This window comes from Lissotriton helveticus, chromosome 4_1 (assembly GCF_964261635.1).
Source record: "Lissotriton helveticus chromosome 4_1, aLisHel1.1, whole genome shotgun sequence".
Lineage (NCBI taxonomy): Eukaryota > Metazoa > Chordata > Amphibia > Caudata > Salamandridae > Lissotriton > Lissotriton helveticus.
In genome coordinates, this window is record NC_136063.1 from 2,045,820,558 (window position 1) to 2,045,839,472 (window position 18,915).

An 18,915-nucleotide genomic window follows, 5' to 3' on the forward strand; every position below is an offset into this window, starting at 1 on the left:
TCTAGCTTGACCTTTTTCTCTTTCCTGCTCTTTGCTGAGTTTTTCAGTTGTACTTTTCATCTTCTAACAAGAGCTATAAGATTGGCAAGAGTTTTTTCCCCTATTTATGGGGTTTTCCTCTTTACTGGGACCCGCTTAAAGGAACACTCAACACCGTTCAAGTATAGTATTTGTGCCATACTCTACTTGGCTACTAGGTGGAGTCGTCCTCCCCTTCGGCATCCAGTCCTTGGCAGGTCCTAGAGAACACCACGATCTATATTCTAGATAAAGCAATACGAACTGATTCAAAAGATCGGAAAATATTGAATCCATAAAGTGTTGAAAAACGTCAGGATCATGGCACAAAACAAATGGCATTACAACATATATTTAGAATGCCCAAAGGGGGCGTAGGAAGGCATTTTTCACTTGTTCACCTCTTTTATATTCGAGAGGACGTATAAACACCTCACAAATCAAGGAAAAAATATCAATCTTTGATCGTAATTTCATTTAAAGATCTGTATTTAATACAAGGTTAACCATCTTGATGCAAATAACAAAGTACCCTAGCTGGTGTGAAAGAATATACAATTAACCCATTTTTCAAATTCTTTGGCAAATAAACCTCCATTGTCTCCTTTATAGGTCTTGCATACAGCGTGCATGCGCTGTCTCTGAAAGCTACTGTTAAAAATAGATTAAAAAAAAGCTCAAAGCCTGTCCATTACTTACCAATACGTATCATTAGTTACCGTCCACTTCACTCTTGTTTCCTTGCTTTACTGGTCATGCCACTGCTTTCTGCCAGCTGCTCGCTCACCTACTCCTGCGGTCCTCTTCGGGCTTCTGTCCATGCCGTTGAACATGGACCGAGCACAGCTTCCTGTTTGCTGTCAGTGTTCTTCCACTGGCCGGGCTCTCCTGAAGGTACTTTTTTGTTTTTGTTTTGGTCAAGCATTATATAGGAGTGCATGGCACTGTATGGTCTGCCTACCCCCGCCATGCATTTACCTCCACTGCCACTCCACTATTTCCCAGCAGCATGAGCTGCCGTGAAGCATGTTTTTAAAGAAAGCAAAGCGCTGTGAGATGGCCAACGCTGACAAAACTAGTGGTGAAACCTATTGTCTTTGCCAATGCTTTCTCCAATATGAAATACGTGTGCCCAAACTGAACAATGGTGCCACGTTCAGGTAGTATGGCACAATCACATTCCCTTTCAAGAGGAAATGAGCAGACACTGTGCTTGGCAAAACCTGTAAGAACTGAAGTGGCACTGAGGAAAGGTTAGCCGCAATTAAATGTAATCTGGAATTCTTTATCTCATCCTTTAGTGACCACTAACCTCCTGAACCATTAAAAGGATCCTGATAAATCAACAGTGACAAATATATTTGAGTAGACCTGTTGACAGTCGAGTTCTGCCTCGAAATTGCTAATATTATAGCACAATTAGGAGAGGCTGAATGTGTAAGGACATGCCTTTAGTTACTCCTCTTAGGCCGCAGCCCATCTAGAGACAATTCACATTTTTCAACACACTGAGAAACCTGAATTTCAAAGGTAAACTTACTCTGTATAGTAAGTTTACAAATTTTTGGTATTCACAAACAACGTGCAGAGTTTTACAGCTCTGCAATCCCTATTATTATGTGTGCAGAGTTCTCTGCAATCGGAGACTCTGCCGCCGGTCACACGCCACACATAAGTTTAGGAAGAACGGAGTCATAAACCTCTTCATACTTTGTGAATTGCATTTTGTAGTACTACAAAATGTACTGCAAAGTGCAGTTTGAGGATCAGCCGCATAAAGCACATCTTAACACATTCTAACAAGTGAATTCCTGCTTGAGGATCAACCTGAGAAAGCAATTCGCAAGCAAGGTTCCACTTCACTAGACACCAAGGCTGCCTTTGGGGTGGTGGAGCTGCCACCAGGGCATGGGCTTTTGCCTCCCCTACCTACCCGGAGACCAACAGTCTTTCTGCCCCTCCCCAGAGGGCGGATGAGGGTACATACCTCCATCCACCCTCCAGGAGTACGGTGGGCACAAAGCCTGCTAGACACCAGAGAAAATTCATATGCATTACTTGGAAGGGGGGTGACCCATACTGGCACATGGCTATTCCCCCACCCCCAAGGGGGCATTACAGTCTTTCTGAGCCTCTGGGATGTAGGTCAGGTGGGGGTGTAAGAAGCCCACTAGAAACCAAGGATTATTTATCAAACAAAAAGAAAGGGTTTAGGACAGCATCAGAAATGTTTAGACCAAATCTTTTGGAAGGAATGGATCGTAATGGGATCCTAGCGAGTCACACCACCCTGGACTCTCTTGAGTGTCTCTTAATCAAAAATGTTTGCCTTTGATAGGTTGTCTAGGTTGGTGGAGGAGCCCAGGCCCAATATCCACAATTACACGTATTGCAAAAAAGGTTGACATTGAATGAAAAATGTGTCCATGCTGTATTTTTGGGCCTTTCCTGTTGCGGATGCCAGGACCACCCCACACAAGTGGGATACCGTTTATATTGGGACAAGTTTGGAAATGTTGGGTGGTAGGAAACTTGTGGCTCCACATAGATTCTGGAACTTTCTCCTACAGAAATGTGAGAAATATGTTTGTTTGTGCCAAAAGTTTTCAGTTCGGAGGGCATTCTGAATATGGAAAGGTAGGATTAGCTACATGAGTCACACCAAACTGGGCTCTCCTAGATGTATGGTTTTCAGAAATGTTCACATTTGGTAGGTTTCCTTGGTTGGCGGTGAAATCCGGGCGCAAAATCCACAGCTACACTAAGGGGCTTACTACAAATAGGGCGGGTCCAAGACCACAGTACCGTCAGTGGCAGTCCGACCGATGCCTCCTCTACGGTACGACTGCCCAATTCCGAGCATGATGGTCAGACTACCATGAGATTGCCACCACCACCAGGATCTTGGATGCGCGGTGGTGTGGAAAGCAGTGGGCCATGAAGGCGGTGTCAATGCCAGCACTCGGAAAAACCTTACGCGTGTAAGGCAAATGACTCGAGCACACCTGTAGGCAAAATTAATTGCTGAAGTACCAAAAAGTCAATAAAACTTTGTTGATGAATCGATAAGATTTTTGGTTTTAATTCAACCAATAGAATTAATCATATTACGTCATATGATACTTGATTCATTAAATGACTTAGGGCCAGATGTAGGAGAGGAAATACCGGTCGGTAACGGCCGATTTCGGCAGTTACCGACCGGTATTTAGGATTCGGCATGTAGGGGCCAGCATTTTACAGAATCGGTAAATGTACCGATTCGGTAAATTTACCGATTCTGTAAAATACCGAATCGGTAATTTCACCGATTCGGTAATTCAACATGTAGGTGACACTCCTGAGAGTGCCACAGGCCCTTAAGAGTCGGTATTTTACCACCCAATCCTATTGGGTGGTAAAATACCGAATTCAGGTGTGCATGCACATCTGTGCATGCACACCTGTGCCATGTGACACACAGACATGCCCTTAGGGCATGTCTGTGTGCCACATGGCACACACGCCTGTATTTGGGGTGCTAGAGGGTGTCAAAGTGACACCTCCTGCACCCTTGCAGGATTCGGTATTTACCGATTCGGTATTTACCGAATCGGTAAACTTCGGTATTTATGAATCGGTAAAATAGAATTACCTACATCTGGCCCTTAGTCAAGTAGTGGCAATGAAATCACAATGGTAAAAACATGTAATCACTTCGCTGTTTTTGCAGAAAACCCCAATGCATTTCGAGCCTTAGGCTTTTCTTCAGGGGGCATGTGTTTGAAAGGAATCAGAAATGGGAAAGATGTATAGCAAGAAGCCCGAGGAAAATGCATCTGAAATAATTCTGAGCGTGCAGGTGATCATACACAACTGTAGTGAAGGTGGGGGTGGAAAGAACGATGTGGCCGCAAAATAATACAGTGTTTCTTGAAAAAGGAAACAAAATCTAAGAAAGAAACAAGAGGAACTTCAGGTATAATAAAGGTACCGTAGTGAGCAAGTTACTACCATGCCGGTTAAAAAAAGGAGCAGGAGAAGAATCAACCGAGAGGACTTGCGGCTGGCATCAAGTGCACGTTAAGCGTGGTCCTGTAATGGAGTTTAGTAATGGTGCAGTGGTGAGCAAAAGGTAATGAATGCCGATAGCTAAAGAGTGCACGAACCAACGATAAGACCCGAACTGGCTCCTAGATGGGAGAGCCAAGTCATGAACGTGCTGCACCGCCGCTGCGGTTGGTGAAATGTGTGCTAAACATGTGTTAAACTGAGATTAAGGAAGTGCACACGCGGTGCTATGCTCACTGGTAAACAAGCGAAAAACGCTTACCGTAGGCTGGTTGCAGGGAACCATGCTCAGTGTTCCGACGTTACCACCACAAAATGATGTGTGTAAACGAACCCGGGAAATCGTGAACGTGACATGTTTAAACACAAAAGTAGCCATAGGAAGAGATCTACGGGTACAAGGTGTACATGGAAAGACACTCGAGTAAAGTTACAATTGAAATGTGTGGTAAAAAAAAATACAACAATACTGTTGATAAAGAGATAAAAGGAAAAGGGTGTATAAAGTAAGAAAAGCTGGTGAAAAAGAACAGATTAAAGCGGAAATCGTGCGTGGGAAAAGAACAATCTGGAAAGGATTAATGATAACAAGGAAACTAGGAAAGGGACAAAGAAAAGAAAGAAAAATGCGAGTCAAAGTGAGAATAAAATGAGAGTAATGTGGTGAGAGGACAGGAAACAGATGGTCACAGGGTAAATAAACAAATAAAGAAATGAACTGTAGTGATATTCAAAAACTAATGGTATAAGGAACAGAGAGAAATCAGGAACAGGGTGGCACTGCACAAGTTCAAAATAAAGTTCATATAAAGTCACAGAAAACTACTATATTCTAGTCTCTCATTGAGACCCATCGGGTGTAAAGAGTTCAGCTTGTGCATCCAATACAGTTCACGCTGTAAAAGAAATTTTTTATGGTCTCTGCCTTCAGTTTTCTTAACAACCTCCAATATAAGGAACTGGATTTGGCTGACATTATGAGCTGCGTTAACGAAGTGTGCTGATACACTTGGTTTTAGATTTTTCTTCCGGATGTTGCTAAGATGTTCAGTTAGTCTAACCTTGATTTTTCGCTCAGTTTTACCCACATATGGTAGGCCGCACAGGCATTTGAGTAGGTACACGACATTAGTGGTGTCGCACGTGGCATTAACCTGAAGGTGAATGGGAGTTCCTTGTGTGGGATGCATTAACGTAAGGCCAGGTATAATGCTATTGCAATTACCACAGTTGTGGCATGGAACTGTACCTTTGTACGTCATGGGGGTGGTATTACGTGGTTTCAGCATTTGTTGGATGTTCTTTGATCGTTGGTAAGCGAAGATGGGTTGACTGATACATTTTGTTGAAATCGTGTTCAAGTTGGAGCAGCTGCCAGTGTTTGATGATGGATTGCTTAATTTTCGTGCTAAGGATGGAGTATTTTGAAACAAAAACACAATGTGTCTCAGTGGCTTCTGTTTGGATTTTTCAATGCCAGCACTACCATGCTGGTTACGACGGGCCTTTTTGCCAAACTTTTCGTGGTGTGGACTTTGCCATGTGAAGGTCGGTGGAAATGCAGGGAAAGGGCCCCAGGTCTTTTTAGCCCATTGAGCATTGTGGTTGGGGGCATATGTTGTGCCCCCCTATGCTTGCACTGCTGTGCACACACTGTGTGCCATGCACAACATGGTGATGGCAACAGTGAGCGCATGACAGTGCAGGCGCTGCAGTGCGGCGTCAATGCATTCAGGCTCTCTCTGTGAGCCGAAGCATGCCACCTGGCCAAGACCGCTGCAGGCATACTGCCAGCCGGGCGGTAAACTCAAAATGTGGCGGTAATGGATGCTGCTGGCTTGGCAGTGTTCTCCCGATGCTACTGTCTGGCAGTCATACCATCAAGGTTATCATCTGGGCTCTAATGTGAAGAAAAAAAAACTTGATTTTGCTGGGTGAAATTTGACAGCCACTCAATTGGGGTACTGTTTTTATTGGGAAACATGTGGGAATACAGAACAATATAAAAAAAGTATTACTGAATGGATTTTCTTTATTTTTGATTTCCAAATTGAAGCCAGTGCACTAGACAGGACACATTGCAAAATGCCCTTTGAATCACATGATAGTATGGATAACCCCAAATTCAGATTTGCACAAGTAACTTCTGTTTCAAGACACAATATGTTTTGCACAGTTCAGAAAAACATAGGTTTCCTTCATACCCGATGAAAAATCATTATAAACTGCAACCTAGCTGTTGGTTCAGGGTATTGCACATTTTTGTAAAACCTACAAACTCTATATATCCTTGCAACCAGATAGGTCTGACTGATGTAACAGCATATTGCTTTTGTAAATCAGCCATCGTGACATAAAAGTACAGATGAAAACTTTGTCACCAATTCCGAAGTTTTGTACTTATTTTCATTCTTTTTCTATTTTAATGATGTCAACCTTCAGGGATATATAAAAATGACCTCCTCCTGAATTCAGAATGTTGTCTAATTTACAGAAATGTACAACTTTCTGGGATCACCCATGAGTTTCATACCTTTTTCCACCACAAGCTGCAAGTAGGTTGAAATTGCACAAATTAGGAAAACTGAATACGTCTTAGAACAAGTCAAAAACTGTCATGAAAAACGTTTTGGGATATAACTCTACTCGTTCATGAAAGCTAGGAAGTTGGTAATCCTAGGACAGCAAACATTTTGTTGATGCTATTTTTAGAAAAAACGTACAGTTTCTTGTACAGCACTTTTTCCAAATTCTCCCCCCAAAAAACAACATGCAGCTATATGTTGGCTATTTTGTCGGTGCCCTGTAGATACATCCTCAAAACCTGGGTACCTTTAGAACCCCTAGGAAGTTGAAAAAGAGTGTCTTTAGGGCCAGAGTTGTAAAAAAAAAAAGAGTACGATTGACTGCTCTTCTCGTGACACTCCTCCACTCAGTGGAACAAAGTAAAATGGTAACAAAAAACAAAGTGATGGATGGAATGCTTGAATAATCTCAGCCACTCGTGATCCATCGTTTTTCGTTCACCATGCCACCTCAGTTTGAACCCAGCCATATGAAAATCAACCTTTCAACCTGTTCCTCATAGAAACAGTCTAGCCTGAACGGCCAAACTAGGTGCTTCCTGAACCATGATACAAGCAACCCAGGACCGGTTTCGCCCTAATTGTGAGCTCATCAGCCAGGTATAGCTTCATTCCGGTGGCACACTTAGGGTGACACAATAAGTATGCAAAACAGTGATGGATGGAATGCTTGAATTCATCTCTGTACAATCACATTCAGGCATTTATTAGGAACAGGAATTAACAGCAACACCAGTGAGCGCTAACCGGAATGTAGTAAAATAGGAGGCAGGTAGTAGAATTGGGGAATATAAGGCTGTAAAAGACTGAGAGCCTGATTCACAAAGTAAACTTACACTTCAGAGTAAGCTTAAGATTGTTTGCTGTTCACAAAGGGATATAATTATGAGTGGGGAGTCTCTACACATAAAAAGATATGCCTTTTGATGTGCAGAGACTCCGCACTCGTAAAGATACTGCTCATAAATCTTGTTATGAATAGCAAACAATCGTAAACTTACACGAAAGTGTAAGTTTATCTTTTTGACTCATGCCAATGGTAAGCTGATTAAGTAAGAAGGAGTGGCATTGGGCAATTCTTCTTTCCCTCTCCCTCTTCCATTACAGGCTTCATCAAACCACTTTCATTTCATTAGGTGGAACTATGTGGAATGTTATAAACACTTACATCACAAGAGAGGCACAGCATTCTCAGATAACAGCAAATCACAATGGGAGAGATCACCATTTGTCACAATAACATTTGCCGCCAATATTACCAGCTAATGATGATGTTGCTGCTGCTTCTTCTCAACATCGCTGCTATTTTACAGGCTTAAAACACTAGTGCAGAGCACAAGATATGCTGATGTGGCGCAGCTAGCATAGCAAGGGTGCTGTGAGTCTTGCTGCAAGCAGAAGAAATGGATAACCATTCAGTGGTTTAGTACTATACGCAGTGGTTGATTTGAGCTGGTGTTTATGGTTTTAGGCACTGGCACTTAATTGCCGGCACCTGCACTAAATTGCCTGAACCTTCACTTATGACAGCTGCCACATCAGTGTGATGGTCAGTAGTTGTGTAAGTTCAGTGACAATGTGTGGTACAAACTGCAGTGGCCTCCTGACGAGGTCACCAGCACTTATTTGTTTACAAATTAAGCACTGAATAAAAGAAATGATACAATGGGGGTGCAGTGGGCATGCCACTGCATCTGGTGCACTATTGATAGTTACGCTGCTGGGTGGAGCTTTTAAATTACGGGTGGAATTGCAACACCGTACCTCACACCTTCACCTCTCCATTGTGGCTCCCCATCAATCACCTAAATTCATATGTCCTGGGAGCTCTGGTGCAGCAGGATTCAGAAAAGGGGGTGGTGATGAACAGAGTGTCTGAATTAAGCAGACCACTCTTACCCAGTCCAAAGATCAGGGCTTGATCCATCACCGTTATTTAGCTCACTGCCCCATCCCAGCTCAGAACCTGGCTATATGCAAATTAGTCTGTCCCTGGCCCAGTGCATCATGGGAACAGGGCAGACCAAACTACCAAGCCAATTCTTCACCAGAAAGGAGACAAGCTTCCGGGGACCGGTTTCTGCCATTACAGGCGTCGTCGGCCCGGCTTGCTTGAATCCTGATGGAGCAGTGAGCAAGGGACTCATGTCTGAGTATACCCTGCCACACCTATAGTGGCCAAAAACGATTCAGAAAAGGGGGTGGTGATGAACAGAGTGTCTGAATTAAGCAGACCACTCTTACCCAGTCCAAAGATCAGGGCTTGATCCATCACCGTTATTTAGCTCACTGCCCCATCCCAGCTCAGAACCTGGCTATATGCAAATTAGTCTGTCCCTGGCCCAGTGCATCATGGGAACAGGGCAGACCAAACTACCAAGCCAATTCTTCACCAGAAAGGAGACAAGCTTCCGGGGACCGGTTTCTGCCATTACAGGCGTCGTCGGCCCGGCTTGCTTGAATCCTGATGGAGCAGTGAGCAAGGGACTCATGTCTGAGTATACCCTGCCACACCTATAGTGGCCAAAAACGATTCAGAAAAGGGGGTGGTGATGAACAGAGTGTCTGAATTAAGCAGACCACTCTTACCCAGTCCAAAGATCAGGGCTTGATCCATCACCGTTATTTAGCTCACTGCCCCATCCCAGCTCAGAACCTGGCTATATGCAAATTAGTCTGTCCCTGGCCCAGTGCATCATGGGAACAGGGCAGACCAAACTACCAAGCCAATTCTTCACCAGAAAGGAGACAAGCTTCCGGGGACCGGTTTCTGCCATTACAGGCGTCGTCGGCCCGGCTTGCTTGAATCCTGATGGAGCAGTGAGCAAGGGACTCATGTCTGAGTATACCCTGCCACACCTATAGTGGCCAAAAACGATTCAGAAAAGGGGGTGGTGATGAACAGAGTGTCTGAATTAAGCAGACCACTCTTACCCAGTCCAAAGATCAGGGCTTGATCCATCACCGTTATTTAGCTCACTGCCCCATCCCAGCTCAGAACCTGGCTATATGCAAAGTAGTCTGTCCCTGGCCCAGTGCATCATGGGAACAGGGCAGACCAAACTACCAAGCCAATTCTTCACCAGAAAGGAGACAAGCTTCCGGGGACCGGTTTCTGCCATTACAGGCGTCGTCGGCCCGGCTTGCTTGAATCCTGATGGAGCAGTGAGCAAGGGACTCATGTCTGAGTATACCCTGCCACACCTATAGTGGCCAAAAACGATTCAGAAAAGGGGGTGGTGATGAACAGAGTGTCTGAATTAAGCAGACCACTCTTACCCAGTCCAAAGATCAGGGCTTGATCCATCACCGTTATTTAGCTCACTGCCCCATCCCAGCTCAGAACCTGGCTATATGCAAAGTAGTCTGTCCCTGGCCCAGTGCATCATGGGAACAGGGCAGACCAAACTACCAAGCCAATTCTTCACCAGAAAGGAGACAAGCTTCCGGGGACCGGTTTCTGCCATTACAGGCGTCGTCGGCCCGGCTTGCTAGAATCCTGATGGAGCAGTGAGCAAGGGACAGCAGGAAGCATGAGAGATGCAAATGCCAAGAATGCTGACAAAAGAACCAGCGGGAAGCATCGTGTTTGGATGTGTCTACTACCATGCACACTCACATTCCACCTGCGGCCACTCCACCATATAGAGACTCACTACCCAATTTGCCCTAAACAATTTAGAGTTATATTCAAGCTGCATAACTCATCAGACCTTAATAATTTACTATGCAAATCAAGACAACAACCATTCACTGAGCTCTATGCAACACTATACATACTATTTATTAGCTCATGTTTAGGTACTGATTTGCACTTACTGTACAGTACTGAGTATATGTATGGCAGATACAAATAAGTAATATATAATCACATTTATGCATGCTTTGGCTGTTACAACTGAGGGCGAGACTGCTTTGGAATCATCACAAGTATTTTGGGACCTATTCACACAGGTAAATTTACACACAAGTAAATCACCCATGTAAATTTACTCCTACACTTTGTAGTAAATGTACTTCTCTTGGTTAGTCACCATTTTCGAGTGTATTTACTACAAAGAGTAATGTCTCTACTTTCTGAAACAGGGGGTGGAAACAAATTTATGTGTGTAAAGTTGCTACTAGTAATGTTTCACATGTTGGTGGAGGTCTCGGCCACCGGGGCAGATATCTCCATATAGTAAATAACAGGGAATTGTTTTCAATGATTAAACTTTTTTTTGTTTAATTAGTCAAAATATTATCATGATACATGTTAATGCAAATAAATGTATATGTTTATTTTAACTGTAGAGCTAAAAGTAATGCTATAGTAATATTAACTTAATTTTGAACTAAATATTAATGTTATTTAAGTGCATTAAGTTTAATTAAAATATTCTTTAAGATGTATTATTACAATGCCCACCTAAAGTAAAATGTTTACATGTATTTATAGTGAACTAAGAATTACAACTTGTATTTATAGAATTAGTTTGAATTAATAGTATTAGTTTAAAAAAAGTTATATTTGTTTTTAAACTTAAAAGGCTATTAAAATATTTTATAATAAAACAATATTTTTTATTCATATATGTATTTTTATAACATTCAATTTAAATGTAAATATTCTTCCAAAGAGTCAAAATAAATATTTTATTTTAAGGTTATTTTCTATGGGGTCCCTATCGCCATTATTTTCTATGGGTGTGTGTCGCAGTACCAGTTGGGTGGGCATGTGTGGTGCTCGACTTAGCTGGACGACATTTACCTTTTGGTAATTTTTTTACAATAGTAGTTTTGGAAGTGCTGTTTGTGAATAACAATGGGATTACCCTTTTGTGGGTGGGTGGTCTTTGTCCGTCTGTAAAATCCTCAGCCTGCCCTAAGCTCCTCTTTACTCCCCCCCATGACTCCCATTTAGTAGTAAGTATTCCCCATTTTCCACCCACTCCAGCGTTTTGCCCAGATTTTTAACAAAAATGTAGGCTTTCAAGTGTGGAGGTCTCAGCAATCAGGGCAGAGACCCCAGCATAAAACAGACAGGAGGGAGGAGGCTCAGTTCTCTGCATGCAGATTTATGAATAGAATTTTGTAGTATGTAAGTAGTACTATTGTAATTCTGATAAAAGTAGTGCAGTTATTGAATAGGCCACATTGTTTTTAATTTAACTATGACCATTTTCCGTACTTTTATAATGGTCAGAGAAGCAAAGTGGAGTCCAGTTTAGCAAAACAAACATTTTGTTTATATCTGAAACAATAATGCAGATATTATAAGACAGGTATGTTACCATCACAATGCAACCATCACATCGAAATACAGTTACAACGAATAAGAACACATTGTCATGTACCACTATGTACAAATATTTCTGGATACCCTATAAAACATCCTGAAAATGGTAATGCATTGTAGACTTTGTAACACTTTTCACAGATTGAAAATACTTTGAAAATATAGGACTATCTAATAGGCAAATCAAAACGAGTGTCAGAGCCTCCTGTAGTTCTAGAATGAATTGCAGAGCAGATAAGAACATTTTATGGTCTACCTGCTACATAAGGTAGTGACGAATTGTAAGCCTCTCACGACAAGTTAGGTGTCACAAAACAAAATATTATAAAATGAACTCACTTATATGGATAGTTATTGTTATTCCAATCCAATATATGGGAAACCCTTTTGCAACAGTTGCCCTGTAAAAAGAGAAAAGACAACATTGTTTCCAGATATTCAAAAAACATGCTCAGTATTAGATTGTTAGCTGAGATTCGTTTAATTGCTATTCTTCCATGGTGATAGTAGGGCAGATTCATTTAATTGCTGTTCTTCCATGGTGATAGTAGGGCAGGTTCATTTAATAGCTAGTCTTCCATGGTGATAGTAGGGCAGGTTCATTTAATAGCTAGTCTTCCATGTGATAGTAGGGCAGGTTCATTTAATAGCTATTCTTCCATGGTGATAGTAGGGCAGGTTCATTTAATAGCTAGTCTTCCATGGTGATAGTAGGGCAGGTTCATTTAATAGCTAGTCTTCCATGTGATAGTAGGGCAGGTTCATTTAATAGCTAGTCTTCCATGGTGATAGTAGGTCAGGGTTATTTAATAGCTAGTCTCCCATGGAGATAGTAGGGCAGGTTCATTTAATAGCTAGTCTTCCATGCGATAGTACGGCAGGTTCATTTAATAGCTAGTCTTCCATGTGGTAGTAGGGCAGGTTCATTTATTAGCTAGTCTTCCATGGTGATAGTAGGGCAGATTCATTTAATTGCTATTTTTCTATGTTGATAGTAGGGCAGATTCATTTAATTGCTGTTCTTCCATGGTGATAGTAGGGCAGGTTCATTTAATAGCTAGTCTTCCAAGTGATAGTAGGGCAGGTTCATTTAATAGCTAGTCTTCCATGGTGATAGTAGGTCAGGTTCATTTAATAGCTAGTCTTCCATGTGATAGTAGGGCAGGTTCATTTAATAGCTAGTCTTCCATGGTGATAGTAGGCCAGGTTCATTTAATTGCGATTCTTCCATGGTGATAGTAGGGCAGGTGCATTTAATAGCTAGTCTTCCATGGTGATAGTAGGGCAGGTTCATTTAATAGCTAGTCTTCCATGTGATAGTACGGCAGGTTCTTTTAATAGCTAGTCTTCCATGTGATAGTAGGGCAGGTTCATTTAATAGCTAGTCTTCCATGGTGATAGTAGGGCAGGTTCATTTAATAGCTAGTCTTCCAAGTGATAGTAGGGCAGGTTCATTTAATAGCTAGTCTTCCATGGTGATAGTAGGTCAGGTTCATTTAATAGCTAGTCTTCCATGTGATAGTAGGGCAGGTTCATTTAATAGCTAGTCGTCCATGGTGATAGTAGGCCAGGTTCATTTAATTGCTGTTCTTCCATGGTGATAGTAGGGCAGGTTCATTTAATAGCTAGTCTTCCATGGAGATAGTAGGGCAGGTTCATTTAATAGCTAGTCTTCCATGTGATAGTACGGCAGGTTCTTTTAATAGCTAGTCTTCCATGTGATAGTAGGGCAGGTTCATTTAATAGCTAGTCTTCCATGGTGATAGTAGGGCAGGTTCATTTAATTGCTATTTTTCCATGGTGATAGTAGGGCAGATTCATTTAATTGCTGTTCTTCCATGGTGATAGTAGGGCAGGTTCATTTAATAGCTAGTCTTCCATGTGATAGTAGGGCAGGTTAATTTAATAGCTAGTCTTCCATGTGATAGTAGGGCAGGTTCATTTAATAGCTAGTCTTCCATGGTGATAGTAGGGCAAGGTTCATTTAATGGCTAGTCGTCCATGTGATAGTAGGGCAGGTTCATTTATTAGCTATTCTTCCATGGTGATAGTAGGGCTGGTTCATTTAATAGCTAGTCTTCGATGTGATAGTAGGGCAGGTTCATTGAATAGCTAGTCTTCCATGTGATAGTAGGGCAGGTTCATTTACTAGCTAGTCTCCCATGTGATAGTAGGGCAGGTTCATTTAATAGATAGTCTTCCATGTGATAGTAGGGCAGGTTCATTTAATTGATATTCTTCCATGTGATAGTAGGGCAGGTTCATTTAATTGCTATTCTTCCATGGTGATAGTAGGGCAGGTTCATTTAATAGCTAGTCTTCCATGTGATAGTAGGGCAGGTTCATTTAATAGCTAGTCTCCCATGTGATAGTAGGGCAGGTTCATTTAATAGCTAGTCTTCCATGTGATAGTAGGGCAGGTTCATTTAATAGCTAGTCTTCCATGTGATAGTAGGGCAGGTTAATTTAATAGCTAGTCTTCCATGTGATAGTAGGGCAGGTTAATTTAATAGCTAGTCTTCCATGTGATAGTAGGGCAGGTTCATTTAATTGCTGTTCTTCCATGGTGATAGTAGGGCAGGTTCATTTAATTGCTAGTCTTCCATGTGATAGTAGGGCAGGTTAATTTAATAGCTAGTCTTCCATGTGATAGTAGGGCAGGTTCATTTAATAGCTAGTCTTCCATGGTGATAGTAGGGCAAGGTTCATTTAATGGCTAGTCGTCCATGTGATAGTAGGGCAGGTTCATTTAATTGATATTCTTCCATGTGATAGTAGGGCAGGTTCATTTAATTGCTATTCTTCCATGGTGATAATAGGGTAGGTTCATTTAATAGCTAGTCTTCCATGTGATAGTAGGGCAGGTTCATTTAATTGCTATTCTTCCATGGTGATAGTATGGCAGGTTCATTTAATTGCTATTTTTCCATGGTGATAGTAGGGCAGATTCATTTAATTGCTGTTCTTCCATGGTGTTAGTAGGGCAGGTTCATTTAATAGCTAGTCTTCCATGGTGATAGTAGGGCAAGGTTCATTTAATAGCTAGTCTTCCATGTGATAGTAGGGCAGGTTCATTTATTAGCTATTCTTCCTTGGTGATAGTTGGGCTGGTTCATTTAAAAGCTAGTCATCCATGTGATAGTAGGGCAGGTTCATTTAATAGCTAGTCTTCCATGTGATAGTAGGGCAGGTTCATTTAATAGCTAGTCTCCCATGTGATAGTAGGGCAGGTTCATTTAATAGCTAGTCTTCCATGTGATAGTAGGGCAGGTTCATTTAATTGCTATTCTTCCATGTGATAGTAGGGCAGGTTCATTTAATTGCTATTCTTCCATGGTGATATTAGGGTAGGTTCATTTAATAGCTAGTCTTCCATGTGATAGTAGGGCAGGTTCATTTAATTGCTAATCTTTCATGGTGATAGTAGGGCAGGTTAATTTAATAGCTAGTCTTCCATGTGATAGTAGGTCAGGTTCATTTAATATCTTGTCTTCCATGTGATAGTAGGGCAGGTTCATTTAATAGCTAGTCTTCCATGGTGATAGTAGGTCAGGGTTATTTAATAGCTAGTCTCCCATGGAGATAGTAGGGCAGGTTCATTTAATAGCTAGTCTTCCATGCGATAGTACGGCAGGTTCATTTAATAGCTAGTCTTCCATGTGATAGTAGGGCAGGTTCATTTATTAGCTAGTCTTCCATGGTGATAGTAGGGCAGGTTCATTTAATAGCTAGTCTTCCAAGTGATAGTAGGGCAGGTTCATTTAATAGCTAGTCTTCCATGGTGATAGTAGGTCAGGTTCATTTAATAGCTAGTCTTCCATGTGATAGTAGGGCAGGTTCATTTAATAGCTAGTCTTCCATGGTGATAGTAGGCCAGGTTCATTTAATTGCTATTCTTCCATGGTGATAGTAGGGCAGGTGCATTTAATAGCTAGTCTTCCATGGTGATAGTAGGGCAGGTTCATTTAATAGCTAGTCTTCCATGTGATAGTACGGCAGGTTCTTTTAATAGCTAGTCTTCCATGTGATAGTAGGGCAGGTTCATTTAATAGCTAGTCTTCCATGGTGATAGTAGGGCAGGTTCATTTAATAGCTAGTCTTCCAAGTGATAGTAGGGCAGGTTCATTTAATAGCTAGTCTTCCATGGTGATAGTAGGTCAGGTTCATTTAATAGCTAGTCTTCCATGTGATAGTAGGGTAGGTTCATTTAATAGCTAGTCTTCCATGGTGATAGTAGGCCAGGTTCATTTAATTGCTGTTCTTCCATGGTGATAGTAGGGCAGGTTCATTTAATAGCTAGTCTTCCATGGAGATAGTAGGGCAGGTTCATTTAATAGCTAGTCTTCCATGTGATAGTACGGCAGGTTCTTTTAATAGCTAGTCTTCCATGTGATAGTAGGGCAGGTTCATTTAATAGCTAGTCTTCCATGGTGATAGTAGGGCAGGTTCATTTAATTGCTATTTGTCCATGGTGATAGTAGGGCAGATTCATTTAATTGCTGTTCTTCCATGGTGATAGTAGGGCAGGTTCATTTAATAGCTAGTCTTCCATGTGATAGTAGGGCAGGTTAATTTAATAGCTAGTGTTCCATGTGATAGTAGGGCAGGTTCATTTAATAGCTAGTCTTCCATGGTGATAGTAGGGCAAGGTTCATTTAATGGCTAGTCGTCCATGTGATAGTAGGGCAGGTTAATTTATTAGCTATTCTTCCATGGTGATAGTAGGGCAGGTTCATTTAATAGCTAGTCTTCGATGTGATAGTAGGGCAGGTTCATTTAATAGCTAGTCTTCCATGTGATAGTAGGGCAGGTTCATTTACTAGCTAGTCTCCCATGTGATAGTAGGGCAGGTTCATTTAATAGATAGTCTTCCATGTGATAGTAGGGCAGGTTCATTTAATTGATATTCTCCCATGTGATAGTAGGGTAGGTTCATTTAATTGCTATTCTTCCATGGTGATAGTAGGGCAGGTTCATTTAATAGCTAGTCTTCCATGTGATAGTAGGGCAGGTTCATTTAATAGCTAGTCTCCCATGTGATAGTAGGGCAGGTTCATTTAATAGCTAGTCTTCCATGTGATAGTAGGGCAGGTTCATTTAATAGCTAGTCTTCCATGTGATAGTAGGGCAGGTTAATTTAATAGCCAGTCTTCCATGTGATAGTAGGGCAGGTTCATTTAATTGCTGTTCTTCCATGGTGATAGTAGGGCAGGTTCATTTAATAGCTAGTCTTCCATGTGATAGTAGGGCAGGTTAATTTAATAGCTAGTCTTCCATGTGATAGTAGGGCAGGTTCATTTAATAGCTAGTCTTCCATGGTGATAGTAGGGCAAGGTTCATTTAATGGCTAGTCGTCCATGTGATAGTAGGGCAGGTTCATTTAATTGCTATTCTTCCATGGTGATAATAGGGTAGGTTCATTTAATAGCTAGTCTTCCATGTGATAGTAGGGCAGGTTCATTTAATTGCTATTCTTCCATGGTGATAGTAGGGCAGGTTCATTTAATTGCTATTTTTCCATGGTGATAGTTGGGCAGATTCATTTAATTGCTGTTATTCCATGGTGATAGTAGGGCAGGTTCATTTAATAGCTAGTCTTCCATGGTGATAGTAGGGCAAGGTTCATTTAATAGCTAGTCGTCCATGTGATAGTAGGGCAGGTTCATTTATTAGCTATTCTTCCTTGGTGATAGTTGGGCTGGTTCATTTAAAAGCTAGTCATCCATGTGATAGTAGGGCAGGTTCATTTAATAGCTAGTCTTCCATGTGATAGTAGGGCAGGTTCATTTAATAGCTAGTCTCCCATGTGATAGTAGGGCAGGTTCATTTAATAGCTAGTCTTCCATGTGATAGTAGGGCAGGTTCATTTAATTGCTATTCTTCCATGTGATAGTAGGGCAGGTTAATTTAATTGCTATTCTTCCATGGTGATATTAGGGTAGGTTCATTTAATAGCTAGTCTTCCATGTGATAGTAGGGCAGGTTCATTTAATTGCTAATCTTCCATGGTGATAGTAGGGCAGGTTCATTTAATAGCTAGTCTTCCATGTGATAGTAGGTCAGGTTCATTTAATATCTTGTCTTCCATGTGATAGTAGGGCAGGTTCATTTAATAGCTAGTCTTCCATGTGATAGTAGGGCAGGTTCATTTAATAGCTAGTCTTCCATGTAATAGTAGGGCAGGTTCATTTAATAGCCAGTCTTCCATGTGATAGTAGGGCAGGTTCATTTAATAGCTAGTCGTCCATGTGATAGTAGGGCAGGTTCATTTAATAGCTATTCTTCCATGTGATAGTAGGGCAGGTTCATTTAATAGCTAGTCTTCCATCTGATAGTAGGTCAGGTACATTTAATAGCTAGTCTTCCATGTGATAGTAGGGAAGGTTCATTTAATTGCTATTTTTCCATGGTGATAGTAGGGCAGGTTCATTTAATAGCTAGTCTTCCATTTGATAGTAGGGCAGGGTCTTTTAATTGCTATTCTTCCATGCTGATAGTAGGGCAGGTTCATTTAATAGCTAGTCTTCCATGTGATAGTAGGGCAGGTTCATTTAATAGCTAGTCTTCCATGTGATAGTAGGGCAGGTTCATTTAATAGATAGTCATCCATGTGATAGTAGGGCAGGTTCATTTAATAGCTAGTGTTCCATGTGATAGTAGGGAAGGTTCATTTAATAGCTAGTCTTCCATGTAATAGTAGGGCAGGTTCATTTAATAGCTAGTCTTCCATGTGATAGTAGGGCAGGTTCATTTAATAGCTAGTCGTCCATGTGATAGTAGGGCAGGTTCATTTAATAGCTATTCTTCCATGTGATAGTAGGGCAGGTTCATTTAATAGCTAGTCTTCCATCTGATAGTAGGTCAGGTACATTTAATAGCTAGTCTTCCATGTGATAGTAGGGAAGGTTCATTTAATTGCTATTTTTCCATGGTGATAGTAGGGCAGGTTCATTTAATAGCTAGTCTTCCATTTGATAGTAGGGC

The 18,915-nt window shown here is 41.5% G+C and overlaps 1 protein-coding gene across 2 annotated transcripts in view; it reads right to left on the reverse strand.

Moving 5' to 3' along the window:
• Positions 1-18,915, reverse strand: part of LOC144829509 (putative defense protein 3) — a 96,456-nt gene that overhangs the window by 45,558 nt on the left and 31,983 nt on the right. For both annotated transcript variants that reach the window (XM_078688711.1, XM_078688712.1), the window contains exon 4: positions 12,271-12,332. In XM_078688711.1, coding sequence (XP_078544837.1) covers positions 12,271-12,332 — 62 coding nt within the window. The remainder of the gene's footprint in view (positions 1-12,270; positions 12,333-18,915) is intronic.